Below are 24,054 nucleotides of genomic sequence, written 5' to 3'. Positions count from 1 at the left end.
ATGGTGTTTTGTGGGATAAGGCTCCCAAACTCTGAGATTCGTCTGGCTGAGGAGATTGCCACCAGGAAGGCTACCTTCCAGGTTAGGAGCTTCAGATCAATTGTAGCCAATGGTTCAAAGCGTGCGCTCTGGAGGGTGCGGAGCACTAGGTTCAAGTCCCATGGAGGGATTGGGTTCTTGTATGGAGGCTTGATGTGTGTTGCCGCCTGAAGGAATGTCCTGACATCTGGTTGTAGCTTGGTCTTGAAACAGTAGCGAAAGAGCGGACACGTACTTTGAGGGAGTTAACTCCCAAGCCCTTGTCCAGGCCTTCTTGGAGAAAGTCCAGTAGCGTAGGGATATGGCATTTGGAAGTATTACGTTGCGCTTCTGTGCACCGTGTGAGGAAGGTATTCCAAATCCGATGGTAGGATGCGACAGTGGCTGGTTTACAGGCTTTTAGAAGCATGGATGTCACCTTGTCGGAGAAGCCTTTCTGTGACCAGATTGCGGTCTCAATAGCCATGCCGTGAGAGCCAGGTTTTTCAGCCCAGGGTGGAGCAGTCCGCTCTGGTGTAGGAGGTCCAGTCTCAAGGGGAGTCTCCAAGGTGGTGCTATTGCTAGTGCTTGGAGGTCAGAGAACCATGGTCTTCATGGCCAAAATGGAGTGAGGACGATGGCTGTCGTCTGGAATTGGAGAAGCTTGCGGAGGACTGGATGGATCATGGGGATGGGGGGAAAGATGTATACTAGTGTGAAGTCCCAAGGTGTGGTCATTGCGTCGATTGCGAATGCCTTTGGGACTACTTCTATGGTTGAGGTCATTAAGGCCGAGGAGTCGCAAGCAAGTTCTTGCGGTGATTGACCTTGCGTTGATGACTTGTTGTGTCGCCAACTTGAGGTATAGTTGTTTTTCTGCTGGAAGAGAGACCATGTGTTGGTTGGAATCGAAGCGGACGCCTAGGAAGACCATGGACTGCGTTGGGAGCAAGGTACTTTTTTTGTGGTGTATTTGCCACCCGTGTTATAATGTGGTGCACACTAGATGTCTCTATAACATGATAATGCTTGCTGCATAAGAGAATGTAACTTGTTGGAGGGGGTGGTTCAGTAGCCATCTTAAAATGTGCAGCTTGACAGTAATACAGATCCCTAACAGCAAGAGCGTGTCCTCTGTATTTGTTAATAGTTAAACTCCACAGTCAGAAACACTACATGGTGTCAGAAGCTGGTGATTATACAGGCCACAGCACTGAGCACACAGAGAGAAGACTGCAAAAAAAAAAGGAAAAGCATGGAGTTTACAGGTATGCAGCCACCCAGCATGGACTGGGACAGCATTAATCTCTCAGAGGAATGGAAAAGGTTTAAACAGCATGCAGAACTAATCTTTAAGGGTTCTCTCAAGGCAAAAGAAGAGGAAGACAAATGCTGTTATTTGTTCTTGAGGGCTGGAGAGAAAGGAAGGGACATATACAACTCATGGGGAGATATGTCTGCAGAGGAGAGCAAGCAGCTCAGCACTTATTATAAAAGATATAGTGATTATGCGACCCCAAAAGCAAACCCAATCTTTGCAAGATATAAATTCTATAAAAAAGTGCAAGATGCAAATGAGACTGTGGGACAGTTTGTCACAGATCTGAAATTGCTAGCCAGGGACTGTGCATTCACTGATGCTGATGAAATGATTCGTGACAGGATTGTATTTGGCACAAGTTCTCCAAAAATACAAGAGAAATTAATAAATCAAGGTGCTGATCTCAAGCTAAGCAAAGCAATTGATATTGCAAGATCATATGAGGCCGCACAGGCACAACTAAGAGTAATGGTAGCCTTAGATAAAGTACATAATGTGAGCAAAACTCCCACTACGTACAAACAGTCACAAATAAATAAAGGTGCAGAAAAAAACCCACAAAAATGTAGCAGATATGGAAGATCACACACAGTGCAAAACTGCCCTGCCAAAGGACAGACATGCCATAAATGTAAAAAGAGCAATCACTTTGCCAGAATGTGTTAACAGGATGTGCAGGACATTGATGTTGTTTCAAATGAGGTTTCATGTGATTTATCCATAGAAATGGTAACTACAACCAGCTGATCCGCATTCATAAGTGCAATTGCAAAAGATCATCCTGACCAGGTTTTCACTGAAATAGGAGTGGGAAGCAAACGGTCACTGGTACAATTCAAACTGGATACAGGTGCACAAGAAAATTTGGTATCTTTACATATATTTCAACAGAAAAGGTTTTAAGAACCACTCAGAGACACCAATCGCAAGCTGTATGGATATGGTGGAGAACAACTAGATGTGAAAGGTATTTGCACTTTGGACTGTACCTCAGGGTCTGTCTAGATTTAAAGCTAATTCAGCTGGTACTGTCTGTGGTAGATTCACATACAGTAATACTGGGACACCTGATTAAAATTGTGGTGATATTCTTAACGAATACAAAGATGTCTTTCATGGACTTGGACATTTGCCAGGGGAGTACAAAATTCACGTGGATAAAACAATCAGTCCAACTATACATGCTCCTCGCAGAGTCCCAGTGGCCCTTAGGGACAGACTTTTCAAAGAGATCAACAGAATGCAAAAACTGGGTGTCATTGTTGAAGTTGATGAGCCCACTGAATGGGTAAATTCAATGGTCTTAGTAGAAAAACCTTGCACAGGAGAACTACGGATTTGTCTAGACCCCCGAGACATAAACAAAGCAGTGAAACGAGAGCACTATCAAATGCCTACCCTGGAAGACTTTACTAGCAGACTAGCAGGAGCAAAGTATTTCAGTGTCCTAGATGCCAGGTCAGGGTATTGGCAAATAAAACTAGACCAGGCTAGTTCAATGTTAACAACATTTAACACGCCACAAGGAAGGTACCGCTTTACACGTCTTCCCTTTGGTATTTACTCAGCTCAGGAAGTTTTCCAAAGAAAAGTTGATGAAACATATACAGGTCTTCAGGGTGTTGCGGCTTATGTGGATGACCTTCTGGATTATGGTAAAACTCTGGAAGAACATGATTCAAACTTAAAAGCCATGCTTCAGAGGTCCAGGGAAAAATTAGTTAAATTCAATAAGGACAAATGTACACTGAGAAAAGGGGAAGTGAAATACTTTGGACATATCCTGTCAGCAGAAGGCCTAAAACCTGATCCAAACAAAATCACAGCAATAGCTAATATGAGACCACATGACAGTCGGTCAGAGCTTGAAACGGTTTTAGGACTGGCTAATTACCTGGCAAAATTTATTCCACATCTTGCTGATATTCTGTCATCCCTAAAAGAACTCTTAAAAAAACATTCTGATTTCCAACGGGGATCTCAGCAGAATGAGACATTTAACAAAATGAAACAGGTCATTACCAATGCTGGAACTTTAACATATTATGACACAAAAAAGGAGGTAAAAATACAAGTGGATGCATCCAAACAAGGCCTTGGGACAGTACTGCTGCAGTAAGGGAAACCTGTTGTCTATGCATCCAAGTCACTCACAGAAGTGAATTATGCCCAAATAGAAAAGGAGAATGTATGCAATTGTATTTGGATGTGAACATTTTCATCAGTGTATCTATGGTTGGAAAGTGACTGTGGAATCAGATCACAAGCCTTATGAAATAATCATTAAAAAGAGCCTTGCATCTGCCCCAGCCAGGCTACAAAGGATGATGCTGAGTCTGCAAAAATACAACATTCAAATGATATACAAACCAGCATGATTCCTGTTGCGGATACCCTAAGCCCCTTCCAGAAAAAAGTACTACAGAAGAGATATTTGAGACACAAGTACATTTAGTTATTTCAAGCCTTCCCATTTCAGACCACAAAATGAAACAGCTCAAAAGTGCAACTACAAAGGACCCGCAACTAGCAGCAGTGAGAAAAGTTATATTAAATGGATGGCCAAGGTCCAAACATGCCTGTCCTCCAGCAGCAACAGAGTTTTGGAATTTTCGTGAAGAACTGGCTCTTATGGACAACATCATCTGCAAAGGTGACAGGTTGACAAACCATGAGAACAGAATTGATCAGACAAATACATCAAGGACACATGGGAGCTGAAAAATGTAAAAACAGAGCACGGGACATATTCTACTGGCCAGGTATGAATGCACAAATAGAGAAAATTGTACTCACATGCCCACTCTGTTTACAACATCGTGCAGCAAACCGCAAAGAAACCAGTGATTCCACATGGTGTACCATCAAGACCAGTGATCCCCAACCAGCGGCTCGTGAGCAACATGTTGCTCTCCAACCTCTTGGATGCTCCCGGTGGCCTTAAAGCAGGTGCTTATTTTTGAATTCTTGGCTTGAAGGCAAATTTTGGAGGCATAAAAACCAGGTGTACTGTCTCCTATAGACCGGCAGTCCATATAGGGGCTACCAAACAGCCAATAATGGCCCTTATTTGGCACCCCCAGGAACATGTTTTATGCTTGTGTTGCTCCCCATGTCTTTTTACATTTGAGTGTGGCTCACCGGTAAAAAAGGTTGGGGATCCCTGATCAAGATCATGGAAAAAAGTGGCTTCAGATCTGTTTGTGTTAGGCAATGTAAACTACATTATTGTGGTGGATTATTACAATCAATTCTTTGAACTAGAATGTTTGAAGAACACTTTTACTTCTAATGTCATAGAGAAACTAAAAGCAATATTTGCCAGACATGGAATTCCAGATGAATTTGTGTCAGATAATGGCCCTCAGTTTGCATCAGCAGAGTTTGCGGTTCACTAAAGCCTATGACTTTCAGCACACAACTTCCAGTCCAAACTATCCACAATCAAATGGACAGATTGAGCAAACAGTTCAGACTGTTAAGCATCTGCTCTCAAAGGCAAAACAAAGTAGTGGGGATCCCTACATCGCCATACTGGAATACAGAAACACACCAATATTGGGTCACCAGCTCAACTGCTCATGAGCCGCCGTCTGCGCTCCACACTACCCATGACACACAACCAATTACTACCACAGATTATACCATCAGCTCTGGTGAGCACAAGACCGCAGAATAAACAACAAAGACAATCCAGAGGTGTCAGGACATTATCTGTTCTACAGGAGGGAGATCAGGTCATGATGCAAAAGCCTGGAGGAAAGTGGCAACCAGGACATGTGACTTCCAAGTTACAAACTCCAAGATCATACCTGGTAGAAACTGATGATGGTGGTGTATACAGAAGGAACCGTAGACATTTGATCAAAAAATGTGCACCGCTGTCCACAAACTGTTTAGATGATGATTTGGAGGAGAGTGAAAGTACACCAGTGGAGCAGCCTGAACTGCAACATAGTTCGCAAGTTCCTTCATCAGACACAGAGTCATCAAATGCTGGTGCAGGAACACCACCACAGAACAGGATCATCAAAACAACAAGGTGTGGTTGAATGGTGAAGCCACCCCAACGAATGAACTTATAATTATGCTTATTTACATTTTCATAATGCTTCTCTATGCTTTAATTCTTTCATGGTTATGTTCTTTAAAAGAAGGGAGATGTAATATAATGTGGTGCACACTAGATGTCGCTATAACATGATAATGCTTGCTGCATAAGAGAATGTAACTTGAGGTTCTGTAGCCATCTTAAAATGTGCAGCCTGATAGTAATACAGATCCCTAACAGCAAGAGCGTGTCCTGTGTATTTGTTAATAGTTAAACTCCACAGTCAGAAACACTACAGTCCCGGCAAGTGATCAAGAGTGGGACGGAGCTCTTAGCAGAAGATCGTCCAGATAGGGGAGGACGTGTAGTCCTTGTTGTCTCATGTAGGCCACTAGGGCTGCCAACACTTTCGTGAAAACCCGTGGGGCCGTGGCCAAGCCGAAGGGAGCCTGAAACTGAAGCCTGAAACTGGAAACTGCAAACCTCGAAACGACCCGTCCTTTTTTGGAACGAGAAAGAGGTTTGAGTAAAAACCTGTTTTCTTTACTGATGATGGGACCGGTATAATATCTTTGGAAATTAGCATGTTGTCTATGGCCTGCTTGAGTGCAAGTCTCTTTTGAGCTGTGGGAGGCGTATTTGATTGTAGAAATTTGCCGGGGGGATAGTGGTGGAATTGGATCCTGTAGCCCGAAGAAATGAGTTGATGGACCCATTTGTCGGTAGTAGTGGACAGCCAAGCCTCTCTGAAGAGTAGGAGGCGGCCCCCTACTGCCTCCTGCATCCCAGGAAGGGCTTGGTCTTCATGCATCCTGAGGTTTGTCTGAAGTCCCTTTAAAAGGGCATCTCTGTGTGTTCCATGTCGGTTTCTTGTTGGGCCGGTAGGTCTTTGTGGATCCGGAATATGTGTTCTGTGGCCTAGAGCATTAGGGGGAGCGACCGGTGTACCTATTGGAGCGAAAGGGCCGCTTGGGTTGAGAGCCGCTTGGGTGTGTTTTCTTGTCTTGAGGGAGGAAATTACTTCTTCCGCCTGTGATCTTCTTGATTATTGAGTCTAGCTCTGGGCCGAATAGTGAGGCACCTTCAAAGGGGAGAGCCACCAGATTTTTCTTTGAGGCCGGGTCGGCGCTCCAGGTTTTCATCCAGAGAGCCCGCCTGGCTCCGATAGACATGGCGGAGGTCTTGGCTAGTAGCTGTAGTGTGGAGGAATCACAAAGGAAGTGGACCGCGTTGAGTATCTTCGACAGCTGGCTGTGCATGTCGAATGATTCGTCTGCAGTTGCGGCGAGGGCTTCTTCAAGCCATAAGACTGCAGTTCGCGACACACAGGCTGAGGCTACAGTGGGTTTGAAAGCTGAATTAGTGGAAGAAAAAATGTTTTTGAGTAGACTTTCAGCCTTCCTGTCCATGGGATCCCGAAAAGACGTTCAGTTTTCTAATGGGATGATGGTGCGTTTGGCCAGTCTAGCTACCGGGCGCGTCCACCTTAGGGATGTTGTCCCACTGGTCTTTGTGTGTTTGGTCAAATGGGTAGAGAGTGTCAACTCATTTGTCTTTAGCTAATCTGCGATCCGGGGTTTTTCATTCTTTTTTAATGAGCTACTGTCTCATGTACTGGAAAATGTTTTTGGTGTCGATGAGATGAACTGAATAATTTATCTAGTGTCTTTTGCTCCTTTACCACCTCCTGAATGCCCAGGGTTTGGAACATGTCCGTGAGTAGGACATTAACTGCCTCTGACTGGGACCTATGGGAGAAACCGGTTGAGTTGGTGACTGGATCTATACTTTCTGAGACACTAAAGGCTGGGTTCTCTTCATCTGAGGTATAGGCCTCTGTTTCTGGCTGTACGGGATCTGGTGATGCACTAGTTGTTGGGTCGGCTATAGTGGCTTTGTCTGTTGTAACATTCTGGTGAGTTAGTTGTACTGTGGACAGCTTTTCAAGTGAGGAAGAGATACCCAGTAAAGTGGTTTGGAAGGGTTTAAACCAATCAGGTATATCGGATGGGCTTTCTTTATGTTGTGGGGAGAGTTTGCTCCATTTACTGTCTTGAGCATGCTCCTTGGGCTTAGTGATTTTATTTTGCTGTTTGCCTGTACCCTGAAACTTGTTCTGTGGGTCTTAGTGGGTCCCCTGTATCTGGTCTGGGGGAGTTAGATACCTCAAACGCCATGTTAGGCTACTTAGTGTTTGAAAGAGTATAGTAGAGCCAACAAAAATAAAGGAGGTGCTGTGCTAACCGTACCTTTAGAGTATGGGGCCTTGGAATGCCTGTTGCACTTCCTCTGCCCTGCACAAGAGATCCCTCCCTGCGTTTCCAACTGCAAGCTGATCCGCACGCTGTAATTCCCCTGCCCTGCGTTTCAGCGGAAGTGCATGGATGCGAGACACGCCTTCTGGTTGGCGTGTCCCAGTGGGGAGAAAAAATAGCGCAGTATTTGAAAAAGTGGCGCCTAATGTCGGGAGGCTGCGACCGCAGTGCGATCGGGAGGCTGCGGGAGGGATTAGTGGCTTCCGTGACAGCGCTACGGCTTGTCTTCATTGTGAGCCAGTTTGGTGATGGTTCAGGTAGCGCTGCAGCACACCCTGCGAACCAAGTCCCCTTTCTTGGAGAATCAGAGGCAGCGCTGCAGCATGCCTTTCTGTCCCCTCTTTCTGGTAGTGGCAGCGTAAGGGCATGCCATCAGTGTCCATGTGTGAGTTGGAGTGGGGGGGGGGGGGGGTCCCTGGCAGCATGGAAGCATGCCTTGGTGGGGAGGGTTTGCACCCTTGGTCCTGGATAGTAGAGATCTGTGATAGCGTCTTAAAGAAAAATAACCTAAATAAAGTCAAAAAGAAGTTTAAAAAGTAAAGTGTATAATAATAATAAAGATGAAATGAAAAAAGTAAAATGGAATAAAATGAAGTAAAAAGGAATAAAATGAAGGGAGCATAAGCTCCCAAAACTCCTGCCTCCAGGAAGCAGGAAAGAAAAAAACTGTTGGAGGTGAGGCTAATGCAGGGAAGAGGGAGGGCAGTCAGGGGACAGACCCTAGCCTTTTTTTTTTGTTTGTTTGCTATCCTGCCTCCTAAAGGGAAGACTATATTAACCCACTAGTACCTGTGCTGCCTAAGGACGCCTGAGAAATACAGATAGTAAAAAGAAGCGTATACGCTTTCTTATACGGTTCTACATCCTTGGTAGGCAGGTACAGGTATCGGACCCCTTATCAGGAAATCCATTATCCAGAAAGTTCCGAATTACAGAAAGTCCATCTCCCATAGACTCCCTTATAAGCAAATAATTTTAATTTTACAACAAGATTTCCTTTTTCTCTGTAATTATAAAACTGTACCTTGTACTTGATCCTAATTAAGATATAAGTAATCCTTATTGGAGCCAAAACAATCATATTGGGTTTAATTACATTTTAAATTTTTTTTTTAGTAGACTTAAGGTAGGAGATCCGAATTACGGAAAGGCCCCTTATCTGGAAAACCCCGCATTCTGGATAATGGGTCCCATACCTGTAAAAAAAACCATGATGTGCAGCAGTATGAAAGGGAAGAAATGTATTTCATTGCAGCAAATCAAATCAACTAAATAACAAGAATATATTATTAATAATTGCAGGCAGAGCCAAGAGAGCCTTCACTGAGCAGCCATGGTACTTCATAACAGCCAGGAAATGAATTAAAAGAATACAATGCACCCAGGTGTTTAATAATTCCTGTTTAGGAAAAGTTAAATGTAAAGGTAAGTTGGATATATAAAGAAAGATTCAGCACTTTAAGTGCTGTGTGCCTACTGTCAACATAATTAATAGGTGAGGATAGCACTTGGATTTCTTTAGATTTTTAATGCTGAACAATAGTATCATAAAAAAAAACCTATTTTCTTAAAAATAGTTCTGTATCCCCCTATAAATATTCACAATCATTTCCAGAGCTTAAATGACTCCATTTTGGATCTGGTAATATCTAATAATACTGAGGCCAAATTGAAGACATAAATGGGGCACCAACTTATACCAAAAATGAGTGCATGATCAAAAACAAATGCAATTAAGGAAGAAAGAAAGAAGATCATAACACTGCACCACTGAACTCATCTCTAACATTTGTGTGAGCATTTAGGGACCAGTGATCACAACATGGTCTCCTTTGAGACAATGCTGCAGAGACAGCTCTACAAGGGATTAACTAAAATTTTAGACATGCAGACTTTGCCAGTATAATGGCATCTCTGCAGTGTCAACTGGGAAAGGCTTTTCATAGAGTTAGACACAGAAGGAAAATGGAATATTTTTAAAACATTGCTTTGCAAGTATACGGATCAGTATATTCCAATTGTAAGCAAGAAGAGACATAGAAAAGCAAAACCTATGATTGAATAAAAGTGTTAATGTTGAGGTTGTAAAGAAAAAACATGCTTTTAAAGTATTCAAGTTAGCTGAGACAGATGAAACTTTCATCAGGTACAAGGAAGCAAATAAAGCATGCAAAAAAACTATCAGGCAAGCTAAAATAGAGATGGAAAGGGATATTGCAGCTAGAAGTAAAAATAATCCAAAATTAATTATTTAATTATGTGAATAGTAAAAAAAATTAAGCCAGGGTATTAAACGTGCTTAGGCGCTGTGATTGCCAAGCCTCTTCGCTTAATTTTTCAGGATTCGTTGAGGTCTGGCATGGTGCTGAGAGCCTGGTGAATTGCTTATGTGGTGCCGTTATCTAAAAAGGGATCCTGTTCTCAGCCTGAAAACTATAGGTCTGTTAGTCAGGAGTAGGTAATAAGGGATAGGGTACTTGAATACATTGCAGTTCACAATACTATAAAGGTTACCACCTTTTTCTAGCAATATGAGTACTGTAGAGCAGTGCTGCCAACTGGCGGCCCGCGGACCTCCCCCTGTGTGGCCCCCCACCTGTCTGGCTGCTTTGATGGTTTACCTTTGTGTAAACTTTAAATGGTATCAGTACTGAGATTAACTGGCCCCCTGCATGGTTCACACCTCAGATTCAGGCTGTAATCCCCCTGTGTTGTTTAAACATGTAACCCCCTGTACTGTTCACACGTTTCAATCCCTGCATTGTTCACACCTCAGGCAGAGACTGTAATCACCCACATTGTTCACCTCTTCACACCTTAGACACTCAGTGCATTGTTGCACTGTATGTACTGCTTGCCCTATACTGCCGGTTTGTATGGCACACATAGGCAGCATAGGGCAGGCAACGCATGGCACACACAGGCAGCATAGGACGGGCAGAGTATGGCACACACAGGCAGAATACGGCAGGCAGAGTATTGCACACACAGGCAGTATAGGGCAGGCAGAGTACTGCCTGTGTGTGCTATACTCTGCCTGCCCTATGCTGCCTGTGGGAGGTGAAGCTGGCAGGGGTTTGTTCTGGGAGTTTGTTAGCAGTTGGAAATAGTCATTATATGGTCCCTAAGGTGTGTAATTATATGCTGGGACTTGCTGTGCTATCCACAGGGGAGGAGGCGGCATATGGATTTAAGGGTGCATCTTAATATGACATGATATAATTCTTTCACATGTGAATGATGGTTGATATCCCCACAGTAAGCACCAAGCATTTGGGTTTCTGCTGCACTACCACCATTAATGTGGGGATGGTCTTAAAAGCTCTTGTGATAACATGGGTGTGGTTTGAAGTAGGTGTGGTTTTAAAAGGGGAGTGGTCAAAACTGGCTTACATTAGCGGCCCTCCACTATATATGCTAGAGAAATTCTGGCCCTAGGCACCACAGAAGTTGGACAGCTCTGCTGTAGAGCAATGCTCTCCACCTTTTTCCATTTAGAGGACTAGTTTTCCCCTATACAGGTATGGGACCTGTTATCCAGAATGCTCGGGACCTGGGGTTTTCCGGTTAACAGGTGTTTCCGTAATTTGGATCTCCATAATATAAGTCTTCTAAAAATAATTTAAAGGACAAGGAAATGGTTAAAAGAGCGACCCCATAATTGGAAAGGCCTCATGTCCCTGTAATAAGGATTAATTACAGTGGCTTGCAAAAGTATTCGGCCCCCTTGAACTTTTCCACATTTTGTCACATTACAGCCACAAACATGAATCAATTTTATTGGAATTCCACGTGAAAGACCAATAAAAAAAGTGGTGTACACGTGAGAAGTGGAACGAAAATCATACATGATTCCAAACATTTTTTACAAATAAATAACTGCAAAGTGGGGTGTGCGTAATTATTCAGCCCCTGAGTCAATACTTTGTAGAAGCACCTTTTGCTGCAATTACAGCTGCCAGTCTTTTAGGGTATGTCTCTACCAGCTTTGCACATCTAGAGACTGAAATCCTTGCCCATTCTTCTTTGCCAAACAGCTCCAGCTCAGTCAGATTAGATGGACAGCGTTTGTGAACAGCAGTTTTCAGATCTTGCCACAGATTCTCGATTGGATTTAGATCTGGACTTTGACTGGGCCATTCTAACACATGGATATGTTTTGTTTTAAACCATTCCATTGTTGCCCTGGCTTTATGTTTAGGGTCGTTGTCCTGCTGGAAGGTGAACCTCCGCCCCAGTCTCAAGTCTTTTGCAGACTCCAAGAGGTTTTCTTCCAAGATTGCCCTGTATTTGGCTCCATCCATCTTCCCATCAACTCTGACCAGCTTCCCTGTCCCTGCTGAAGAGAAGCACCCCCAGAGCATGATGCTGCCACCACCATATTTGACAGTGGGGATGGTGTGTTCAGAGTGATGTGCAGTGTTAGTTTTCCGCCAGACATAGCGTTTTGCATTTTGGCCAAAAAGTTCCATTTTGGTCTCATCTGACCAGAGCACCTTCTTCCATATGTTTACTGTGTCCCCCACATGGCTTGTGGCAAACTGCAAACGGGACTTCTTATGGTTTTCTGTTAACAATGGCTTTCTTCTTGCCACTCTTCCATAAAGGCCAACTTTGTGCAGTGCACGACTAATAGTTGTCCTATGGACAGATTCCCTCACCTGAGCTGTAGATCTCTGCAGCTCGTCCAGAGTCACCATGGGCCTCTTGGCTGCATTTCTGATCAGCGCTCTCCTTGTTCGGCCTGTGAGTTTAGGTGGACGGCCTTGTCTTGGTAGGTTTACAGTTGTGCCATACTCCTTCCATTTCTGAATGATCGCTTGAACAGTGCTCTGTGGGATGTTCAAGGCTTTGGAAATCTTTTTGTAGCCTAAGCCAGCTTTAAATTTCTCAATAACTTTATCCCTGACCTGTCTGGTGTGTTCTTTGGACTTCATGGTGTTGTTGCTCCCAATATTCTCTTAGACGACCTCTGAGGCCGTCACAGAGCAGCTGTATTTGTACTGACATTAGATTACACACAGGTGCACTCTATTTAGTCATTAGCACTCATCAGGCAATGTCTATGGGCAACTGACTGCACTCAGACCAAAGGGGGCTGAATAATTACGCACACCCCACTTTGCAGTTATTTATTTGTAAAAAATGTTTGGAATCATGTATGATTTTCGTTCCACTTCTCATGTGTACACCACTTTGTATTGGTCTTTCACGTGGAATTCCAATAAAATTGATTCATGTTTGTGGCTGTAATGTGACAAAATATGGAAAAGTTCAAGGGGGCCAAATACTTTTGCAAGCCACTGTATATTTTAGTTGGGATCAAGTACAAGGTACTGTTTTATTATTACAGAGAAATAGAAAATAATGTTTAAAAATTAGAATTATTTGGTTATAATGGAGTCTATGGGAGATGGCCTTTCTGTAATTCGGAACTTTCTGGATAACGGGTTTCTGGATAAGGGATACCATACCTGTACTACATGTTCCAGGGTAGGTTTATAACAAATTGAAGGTTGGTGCCACAAAAACTCCTATCATCAATATGAATATAGCAGTAGTAATAAGTCAAATCAACTGGACTTGCTGTGTTTTTCTCTTTTTTTTTTTACCCTCCTTAGTCAATTTTTAGAAAATAAAATAATTTTTCTAGTATAACATTTTACATGAAGCGCAAAAAAAGTTTAGGAGTCTAAATATAGTGCAAAAGAGGAGGTGTGCAAATTGGCAAATTAGGGAACAATGTACATTTAAAAGGACAGGTAACAAGTAACAAAACCCATTTAATGAATTTGGTGTCAATGTGTCAGGCTTGTCTGAAAATATAAACAGATATGCAATTCTCTGCATACTGGCTGTTCAGAGGTGCAACAAAGTAGTTGGCTCCTAGATGCAATATTCAAACAACACAGAAAACTGTCTTCTCTTCCTATTTAGATCAAGTTAATAAGCATCTAGAAAATGCTATTACAGCTGTTGATTATGAAACCAGTCTTTGGGATGATGTAACAATATGCTGAAACTATAACACAGAAGGCCAAACAAATGAGTAACAGTATCATGCCATGAGGACAGATGGCTTAGGAGCCCAAGGGAGGAATTAAAGGCATACTCTAGGTCACATGCCTTTTGCATGACAATATGCATTGCTGTGCACAAAAGTGGCATATTCTGGACAGCTTAGCAGATATACAGTAATGGTTGCATAGATCAAAATTACTTGAATAGCGTAAGAACAATGCTATCCAAGGAATTTATCATCCAAATAAAGTTAGAAGGTACTGAATAAAAGTTGGTCTGTCTTCCTGAAACTATTTTTAACTACATCTTCCAACCTTCTTAGCCTGGAATGTAAAGTTTACTGAAGCACTATATATTTCAACCCTGTAGTGCATTAAAGACATAGCTCACCTTAGAATAAAATTTAGTGTGATGTAGACAGCAGTATAACATTTTTTAATTTACATTTGGATTTTGCATGTTTTTTTAAATTTATTTTGTAATTTTTGTTCTACAACTTTGTGGTTTGGAATTCTAGCCAATTAGAACAGACTGCTTTGTAACTAAAAGCTAAACTTAAAGTTCATTTAAAGGTGAACTTCTACTTAAAAGGTTAATCAAATGTGCATAATAAAGTCAGTGGTTGCTTCAAACACCATTATGGAAAAGAAACAGAAGAGAAATATATGTACATAATACTGTGTGAACTTTGCTTTGCCAGTCATAATTTTATCTGCAGCCAAGAACTTTGGTACATCATCCCATGACTTCCTTCAATGCAAAAACAGAAAATAAAAAATAGAAATGAATTATGAGTCTCCCATTAGGAAAACTGAAAGCATAAAATAATCCTCAATAATGGGATTGTTAAAGGTGTGGAATGAGTCACACAAATCTACAGACAGCTTACTTTTTCTTGTCCTTGTCTTTCTTGGTCTGTTGTGCGCCTGCCTGCTGAGCTTGGGACTGGAGAAGCTGTGTGGCTGCTTTTTTCTTCTGAAACATGTTTACTTCCTCTTCTATCTCTTTCTTTTTGTCCTCTAGCTTCTTTTTTTCTTCCTGGTGGGTTCTCTTAAGGAGGTCAAATTTCTCATGAAGCTGAAAAAATAAATTGCATTTAAATATGCCCCTTCAGTTACTGATTGGTGATTGACTGCTAACAGCTTAGAGTGCTGTAAAGGAGGAAGTAGTGTTCTGGCTATTATGTTAGACATCTGCCCACTCAAGCCTTTATAGATTATATTTTCGCCTAACTTACTATATTGAAAACATTTATTTTGCACTGGGATGTTCAGGAGTTAAACACTGCTTTAAATAAATGATTTTGATGCAGTTGTTGCATGGATAGTGTTTTGTTCTTCACTGTACCTAAAATAAAAATCTATATATTAAATGATACCCTTCTTTCCTAAATAATATGGGTTTTTAGGCAAACAGCACCCTGTTTTGATTTAATGAGTGCTACCTCTGTATCATGTGCAGCTGCTTAGTTGCCCAAAAAGATCTTCTGACCTATTTTGAAGATATGTGAGCTTACTTCTTTTTCTGCCTCTTTAAGTTCAGCTTCTTTTTCTTTTACTCTCATCACAAACATTTGTCTCATTTCCTCCTCCTTCTTTTGAAGCTCTCCCAGGAATTCATTCCTCTTGGCTTCATAGGTTTCTTGAAGACTAAACAGAAATAGCAAAATCATATCAGCAATTGGTATCTGTGTACAGAATAGCAATTTTGGGTACTGGAAAGCTATCTTTAACACAGATAAATATAACAGTCACTGTGATAAATTACAAGTACCCATTTACTAACTATTACACTTGTTATTGTTTGGTGCACAACATAGCAATATTTAGCTCTTCTTAAAATTAAGTATAGCAAATTTGCCACAAAGCACTAATATTTACAGGTATTTCTGTCTGCACCCAGATTCTAGATGGCGCCTTCCTTCCATATCCTGAAAAACAGTCAAAGGTTTTCAAACTGTGCCACTGCCACCTCAGGGGGCCAAAGCAGAGGATAGGTTGGGTCAGGATTAAAGCTGGTCATAGTGATATTTGGGGTGAACGATTATTTACAGTTTTAGATATTCTCTAAAGCGACTGAGCAATATAACCCGTCATGCCACTGAAAAACAGCATTATTTTCATGCACATCTAGTTATAATAGTGCTACTTCTATAAACCTTCAATATTGATCTGCATTTCCCATCTCTGTATAATTTGGGTTGGGCAGTAAACACGTATGAGACTGTGTAGGGTATTAGAGCAGTGCTGTCAATCTGGCAGCCTGTGCGCCCCCCCCCCCCCCCCCCTCACCTCTCTGGCTGCAGTGAATGCGACCTTTGTGTAAGCTTTAAATTGTATCAATAAGATTAACTGGCCCCCTGCATAGTTCACATTCCAGATTCAGGTTCTAAACCCCTGTATTGTTTAAACATGTAATCCCCTGTATTGTTCACACCTTTTAGTCCCTGCATTGTTCACCCCTGCACTGTTAACACCTCAAGCTCAGACTGTAAGCACACTGTTCACACACCTGGACTATACGAGCAGCACCAGCATTGTGTCACAGTATGTACTGCCTGCGCTATACTGCCTGTGTGTATAGCACACACAGGCAGCATAAGGCATGGCACACAAAAGCAGCATAGGGCATGGCACACAGAAGCAGCATAGGGCATGGCACACAGAGGCAGCATAGGGCAGGCAGTGTATAGCACACAGGCAGCATAGGGCTAGCAGAGTATGGCACACACAGGCAGCATAGGGCAGACAGTCTATGGCACACACAGGCAGCTTAGGGCAGGCAGAGTATGCCATACTCTGCCTTCCCTACCCTGCCTTTGTGTGCGCCAGAGTATGGCATACTCTGCCTGCCCTATGCTGCCTGTGTGTGCCATACACTGCCTGCCCTATGCTGCCTGTGTGTGCCATACTCTGCCTGCCCTATGTAGGTGTGTAATTATATGCTGGGGGTTGCTAATAAACTTCCATTATCGACCCTCCACCATGTAGGCCAGAAAGATTCCGGCCCTTAGTACCACGGAAGTTGGACAGCACTGTATTACAGAATACTTTTACATAGAAGTAACACACTATGACATCTTCCAAGTATGATTGCCTGCAAGAGATATTTAAATACTGCAGCAGTCTTTTGCTGAGTGAAACACAAAAAAGCTAATATCTCTGTACAAAAAATACAGGTAGGGGATCCCCTATCCTCAAACCTGTTACCCAGAAAGTTCCGAATTACGGAAAGGCCATCTCCCATAGACTCCATTATAAGCAATAATTCTAATTTAAAAAAAAAAATTATTTCCTATTTCTCTGTAATAATAAAACAGCACCTTGGACTTGATCCCAACTAAGATATAATTAATTCTTATTGAAGGCAAAACCTATTGGGTTTATTCAATATTTAAATGATTTTTAGCAGACTTACATTATGGAGACAGGTCCCATACCTGTACTATATTTACTTTGGAATTGACATGGTTTGCTGCAGTTACAGGGCTAAGAAGCTATTATTAAACAGCAGTCTGTGTGATTTTTTCTGCTTCCATAGGCACAGTAAAATAGAATACAAATCTGGGTTGGTTTAATCAAAATGATTTATAAAAAATATCTTTTTTTCAGCAGACAGCAATGTATAAAAACTGAGGAGCTCTAATCCTGTGGCCTACATGCATACCTGGGTTGCGGTATCTGCTATTTACCTCCATTCATTGATTTACTGACGCCTGGAATGGAAAATGCACTGGAATTTGCAAGGATTAAAAAACTATTAACATAAGTCTACAGGTATAGTTTAGCGGGAGAGGAAAGCATGGATTAACCCTTCAACCATTATTAAAATGCATGCACAAATGCTCTTGAAACACAACAAAACATTCTTGGTGTGTAAGCCATCCGTACTTGCATTTGTATATACTTGTTCTCAGGTATGCACCTTACCCCTGAATATGCCCTAATTTCCTCTGTGGGCTCTACAGGAGGTAATACAGTCAGACCTTGATTTATTCTTGTATACTGCAGGTGGCTATGTCCACCTCTGATTTGAGCACTAAATCAGTGCCCCAAACTTGTGCTCTCAATACCGCTTTCCTGGTCCTATAAACAAGAGGTACCAATAGGTATCTATATAATACCCTACTCTTCCTTTCTTCTAGACCCCATGGGTGGCAGTATTGTTTTTCTCGGTGAACTTGTTTATACAGCCCTTGGCTTGTGGTTTGCTTTACCTGTGGTGAACTTTTCCTACGTAAACTATCAGTACAGGTATGGGACCTGTTATCCAGAATGCTTGGGACCTGGGGTTTTCCGGATAAGGGATCTTTCCATAATTTGGATCTCCATAACTTAAATCCACCAAAAAATTATTAAAACATTTATTAAACCCAATAGGATTGTTGTGCCTCCAATAAGGATTACTCATATCTTAGTTGGGATCAAGTACAAGGTACTGTTTTATTATTATAGAAAAAAAGGAAATAATTTTTAAAAATTTATTAGAATTTAGAATTATTTGCTTATAATGGATTCTATGGGAGATGGCCTTTCCATAATTCGGAACTTTCTGGATAATGGGTTTCCGGATAAGGAATCCTATGCCTGTATAACACTCCTATCTCCCCATCTGATTTCTGAAAATACGTTTCTATATTTTATTACTGTGCCGACTTCTGTATAGGACACCCAACATGAAAAAATATTTATGAATATAAATATCTTACAAGAAAAAACATGTATTAACACAAACATCTTTATTTGTTAGAATCCTGGCATTTTAACTCCAGTTACTAAGTCCATGGAGTGTGGTAATGAGTCAGCGTTACCATAGCAACACATTCCACTTTCACCCCAGGTAAATGCAAAAATACTATGTGTTTTCCCATAACTTCTGGTGCTAACTATGTCTTCTAGGCTCATCAGAATAAGCCCTCTACAGTAATACTAAGTTGTGGAGCACCCTGCTGTTATTGCTCCAACCACCCAGTTTTGGGTTGTATTGCACACCAATGCAGAGTAAGACGTGCACTCTAAGACGTGCACCCTTTGCAACATCTACCCCTGGTTCTATGCCTAGGCCCTTTACACACGTAATAAAGTGAAGGGTAGAGATCTCCTACCAGTAAGTACTACCCGGGTATGGCTCCTTTGTATGCTACCTTGCCGTGAATACATAAACTTGCATGCCAGTGCACCGTGCCTTGCTTTTTCTTACAGACTCGCATTACACCCTGAGGTGAGCTTTGTGATTACCTAAAGATGCTTCTTGCCAGATTCTTTTGCCATATGCCTTCTGATATACTATGCATGTAGGATTTATTTGATCAGCTACATTTATTTTAGCTCCCCATGTTTAGTTAATAAAAAAAAACACAAATACAAGAGTATTGTAGGAATGATACCTATACTGGCTAATAAAAATACATGGCAAGCTTTCGGAGCTCTAAGGCCCCTCCGTCCGGCAAATGAAAACTGGAATGGCACAACATTTATATTGTTAGATCAGAGAGAAGTGTTCACGAGCAAAAAATTAGGAAGTTACAGATAGATAGAGATAACTTGTGAAGATAATAAAAGTAGAATTACTTTTATTATCTTCACAAGGTATCTCTATCTATCTGTAACTTCCTAATTTTTTGCTCGTGAACACTTCTCTCTGATCTAACAGTATAAATGTTGTGCCATTCCACTGTAGTACCCTGTTTACAATCCATCCTAATAAACATGAATATGTTTATTAGCATGGATTGTAAACACGGTACTACAGTTTTTGTTTTGTGATTAACATGGAAGATACCACAATGTACCGCATAAAGATGAGACTTAAAACCCTCCTGAAGAAACTGGCTCAACTGGCAGGCCTGGATTTGTGGAGAGGCCACAAAGGCCCGGGCCTAGGGCGGCAACTGAATTTTTGAATTTTGCTCCCATACGGAGCAAATACAATACAACAGGGAGTATTCCTACTCAGAATACCTACAACAGCCACTTTAATTTACAACCCATCCTAATAAGTTACTTTTATTATCTTCACACTGGCCAACACGGTACTACAGTTTTTGTTTTGCGATGCTTAGTTACAGTGTCTTTTCACGCAGGATACTTTGTTTCTATGTAAATATCTGTTCTTTAGATAGACTTTGTATTTATAGCACTATTGAGCACTTTTGTTCTTTTTATTTTCATATTTTTTTGTTGTTTCACTTCTTGATATGCTGTCCCAACCTGGTGATGTATGATCACGTCAAACCCAACTTCTTTCCCACCACTGAATGCTTTTTAGACACTGTTGTTGCTGTATTTATCATTAAAAAGGGCTAGAGTACTGGCCGAAATGTTCTCCCCACAATAAAACATCTTTTGTTGTATAAGTCCTGCGAGTGTGGATCCCTTAATGTGTATCTTCTACTTTTTATGTGTGTGTGTGTGTGTGTATATACACACACACATAAATATATATATATATAAATAACTTTTTATAGGATATTATTAAGTACTTTGAGCATAACATTTTCCTTTTAATATATGAAAAAAGATTCAGCATTCCTCACAGAAAAATATATAAAATCCTTTGGTTGGTTTGGTTGGAAGCTAAACATGACCCAGCTTAATGTATGCCCATAGGCTGCATATTAGTCCATCAGCGGGGAAGAGATGGCTTGAGTGAGGCGGGAGGCCTATTGGATACATGAGAAATAGAAGTAGGACATCAAGCACTCCGGACTTCCAGGGTCTGTTAAAACTTGGTTTTTATTTCATCACATTAAAACAAACAAGTGCCTGACGCGTTTCGTGCGTTTAATCATTGGATACATGAGCTTAGTATTGAGCTGTTCTCTAACATGAAACTGTAGAATTTTCTTGATTAACATTCTTAAGTTTTGTTTTCACATATTAAATTGAGATATTATGTAAAGAGATTTGTTAAATTTTTTCAACAAGATGAAATGGTTACTGTATCTTTTGTTTTGATATCTATCAACTTGATGGACTAAAAAAGATTAAAACAATGAATGAAACAATGAGATGAACCACCTCTAATGAACTCCTTCTAGATCAGCAACAAAACTTTGGAGAAGGTTTCCTTCATATATGGTACATGGTGCATTTCTCCACCAGTGTAATACAACCACGAGCACCATAGTCCTAAGATGTCTGGCAGGAGCAACCTAGCTTTCAGCCATTCAGCTGCTTAGGCATGCCTATGACCTAGAGCGGTGCTGGCCTCCTATGGCCCCCTGGTATACAGTGGCTTGCAAAAGTATTCGGCCCCCTTGAACTTTTCCACATTTTGCCACATTACAGCCACAAACATGAATCAATTTTATTGCAATTCCACGTGAAAGACCAATACAAAGTGGTGTACACGTGAGAAGTGGAACGAAAATCATACATGATTCCAAACATTTTTTTACAAATAAATAACTGCAAAGTGGGGTGTGCGTAATTATTCAGCCCCCTTTGGTCTGAGTGCAGTCAGTTGCCCATAGACATTGCCTGATGAGTGCTAATAAATAGAGTGCACCTGTGTGTAATCTAATGTCAGTACAAATACAGCTGCTCTGTGACGGCCTCAGAGGTTGTCTAAGAGAATATTGGGAGCAACAACACCATGAGGTCCAAAGAACACACCAGACAGGTCAGGGATAAAGTTATTGAGAAATTTAAAGCAGGCTTAGGCTACAAAAAGATTTCCAAAGCCTTCAACATCCCACGGAGCACTGTTCAAGCGATCATTCAGAAATGGAAGGAGTATGGTACAACTGTAAACCTAGCAAGACAAGGCCGTCCACCTAAACTCACAGGCCGAACAAGGAGAGCGCTGATCAGAAATGCAGCCAAGAGGCCCATGGTGACTCTTGACGAGCTGCAGAGATCTACAGCTCAGGTGGGGGAATCTGTCCATAGGACAACTATTAGTTGTGCACTGCACAAAGTTGGCCTTTATGGAAGAGTGGCAAGAAGAAAGCCATTGTTAACAGAAAACCATAAGAAGTCCCCTTTGCAGTTTGCCACAAGCCATGTGGGGGACACAGCAAACATGTGGAATAAGGTGCTCTGGTCAGATGAGACCAAAATGGAACTTTCTGGCCAAAATGCAAAACGCTATGTGTGGCGGAAATCTAACACTGCACATCACTCTGAACACACCATCCCCACTGTCAAATATGGTGGTGGCAGCATCATGCTCTGGGGGTGCTTCTCTTCAGCAGGGACAGGGAAGCTGGTCAGAGTTGATGGGAAGATGGATGGAGCCAAATACAGGGCAATCTTGGAAGAAAAACTCTTGGAGTCTGCAAAAGACTTGAGACTGGGGCAGAGGTTCACCTTCCAGCAGGACAACCACCCTAAACATAAAGCCAGGGCAACAATGGAATGGTTTAAAACAAAACATATCCATGTGTTAGAATGGCCCAGTCAAAGTCCAGATCTAAATCCAATCGAGAATCTGTGGCAAGATCTGAAAACTGCTGTTCCCAAACGCTGTCCATCTAATCTGACTGAGCTGGAGCTGTTTTGCAAAGAAGAATGGGCAAGGATTTCAGTCTCTAGATGTGCAAAGCTGGTAGAGACATACCCTAAAAGACTGGCAGCTGTAATTGCAGCAAAAGGTGGTTCTACAAAATATTGACTCAGGGGGCTGAATAATTACGCACACCCCACTTTGCAGTTATTTATTTGTAAAAAATGTTTGGAATCATGTATGATTTTCGTTCCACTTCTCATGTGTACACCACTTTGTATTGGTCTTTCACGTGGAATTCCAATAAAATTGATTCATGTTTGTGACTGTAATGTGACAATATGTGGAAAAGTTCAAGGGGGCCGAATACTTTTGCAAGCCCCTGTATCTTGTGTGCTCCAACCTCTCTCCCCTTTCCCTCCCACTGTGCCTTCCCTCTCTCCCTCCAGCTCTCTTTGCTCCTGGCCAAGGAAAGTACTTAACCTTACTTTTAAGAAAAAGTGTTATGTGAGACTTAATGGCACAGGGACCGATTCGAAAGTCCTAAAACTTCCCATTGTGTTCCTCCCCTCTCATCTGTTAAAACTTGTGTGGTACTGTGAAATTGTGTTTTGCAATTGATTAATTACTTAAAGTGGACCTGTCACCCAGACATAAAAAGCTGCATAATAAAAGCCCTTTTCAAATTAAATATGAAACCCAAAATCATTTTTTTATTACCACATCCAAACCCATTATAAAAGCATTTAAAAATCCCAGCTGTCAGTCATATATTGCCTGCCCCGCAGACAGTGTGGCAGACAGTTACTTTCAATTCAGAACTTTTTAGATGTTGCTGCCCTCCTCTCATTCCCCCTCCCTCCTTATCATCTAATTGTGTAGCCAGTGCATGGATATGGGCATCAGGTCCCCTCATACTGGCACAGAAACAAGATATTGGCAGGATGCAATGCCTGCTTTGATAACAGTGTCCACAAAATGGCCCCTGCCTGCTTGCTGCAATTGTGAATTCCAAGGCTGAAGAAAATAAGATTAAAATAATGTATATAGTGTAAGTAAAGTTTATTTTGCTTGACAAACACAATAGACAAACAAATTGGAATTATTTCTTAACGTGACAGGTCCCCTTTAAGAACTCTGACAGTGAAGCAAGGAGATGCACAGGGCATTTTTATGCAAGAAGGAGCACAGTGAAACAGTTTTACACTTTTAAAGAGGTCAGCCTGTGCCACTGGTGGCATTAAGTTATAAATAACCCTGTCTTATAGGCGAGGAGCCCATAAGCACTTTTCTTGGCCATGAGCACAGCGGAAGAGGTAAAGAATTTTAAAAATGAAAAAAATGTAAGGTGGTGCTGGGAGTACATGCTGGGAGTTGCTGTGCCATTTAATGTTGGCTAGTCAGTGCCATATGATGCAGGATGCTACTGTGGTAACACGGGCACTGCTTTAAACGGGTGTGGTTCATAATCTGAGTAAAGACAACATTTGCTTCCATTATAGGCCCTCTACCACATAGGTCAGAAAAATTCGGGCCCTTGGAACCCCAAAAGTTTGACAGCACTGCCCTAAAGGTTAAGTAATCAACCTCTGATGTGGCATCTCGCACCTAAAGGGTTTTTTTACCTTTGTACAGCGTTCACAAAACTAATAGTTCACATGAATAAAACCATAACCAGTTTAAAAAAAAAAAAAAAAAAAGTGCACCTCAGAGTCATCCCTCTGCTGATTCTTCAAAGACCCTAAACACTACAGTTGCTTTTTTACTTCCTTATATGTTGTCACGCATAGTACTAGCAGCGGACTTAACTCATATTGGTTGCATCTTCTGTCAGTCTGAGATTGCTTCCTGTGCCTGTGACAGAGTGCTGCAAATCTAAC

General features: G+C 41.6%; 1 protein-coding gene across 8 annotated transcripts in view; it reads right to left on the bottom strand.

The window, feature by feature from the left end:
- Positions 1-24,054, bottom strand: part of septin11 (septin 11) — a 114,726-nt gene that overhangs the window by 19,392 nt on the left and 71,280 nt on the right. For 5 of the 8 annotated variants that reach the window (XM_031897478.1, XM_031897480.1, XM_031897477.1 and 2 more), the window contains 2 exon segments: positions 15,243-15,375; positions 14,616-14,803 (listed from right to left, as the gene is read on the bottom strand). In XM_031897478.1, the coding sequence (XP_031753338.1) occupies positions 14,616-14,803; positions 15,243-15,375 (321 nt within the window). 8 annotated transcript variants of the gene reach the window in all.

The sequence above is a fragment of the Xenopus tropicalis genome, chromosome 1 (assembly GCF_000004195.4).
Source record: "Xenopus tropicalis strain Nigerian chromosome 1, UCB_Xtro_10.0, whole genome shotgun sequence".
Classification (NCBI taxonomy): domain Eukaryota; kingdom Metazoa; phylum Chordata; class Amphibia; order Anura; family Pipidae; genus Xenopus; species Xenopus tropicalis.
The sequence above is the reverse complement of the archived record's forward strand: the minus strand, read 5'-3'. Positions and strand labels throughout refer to the sequence as shown.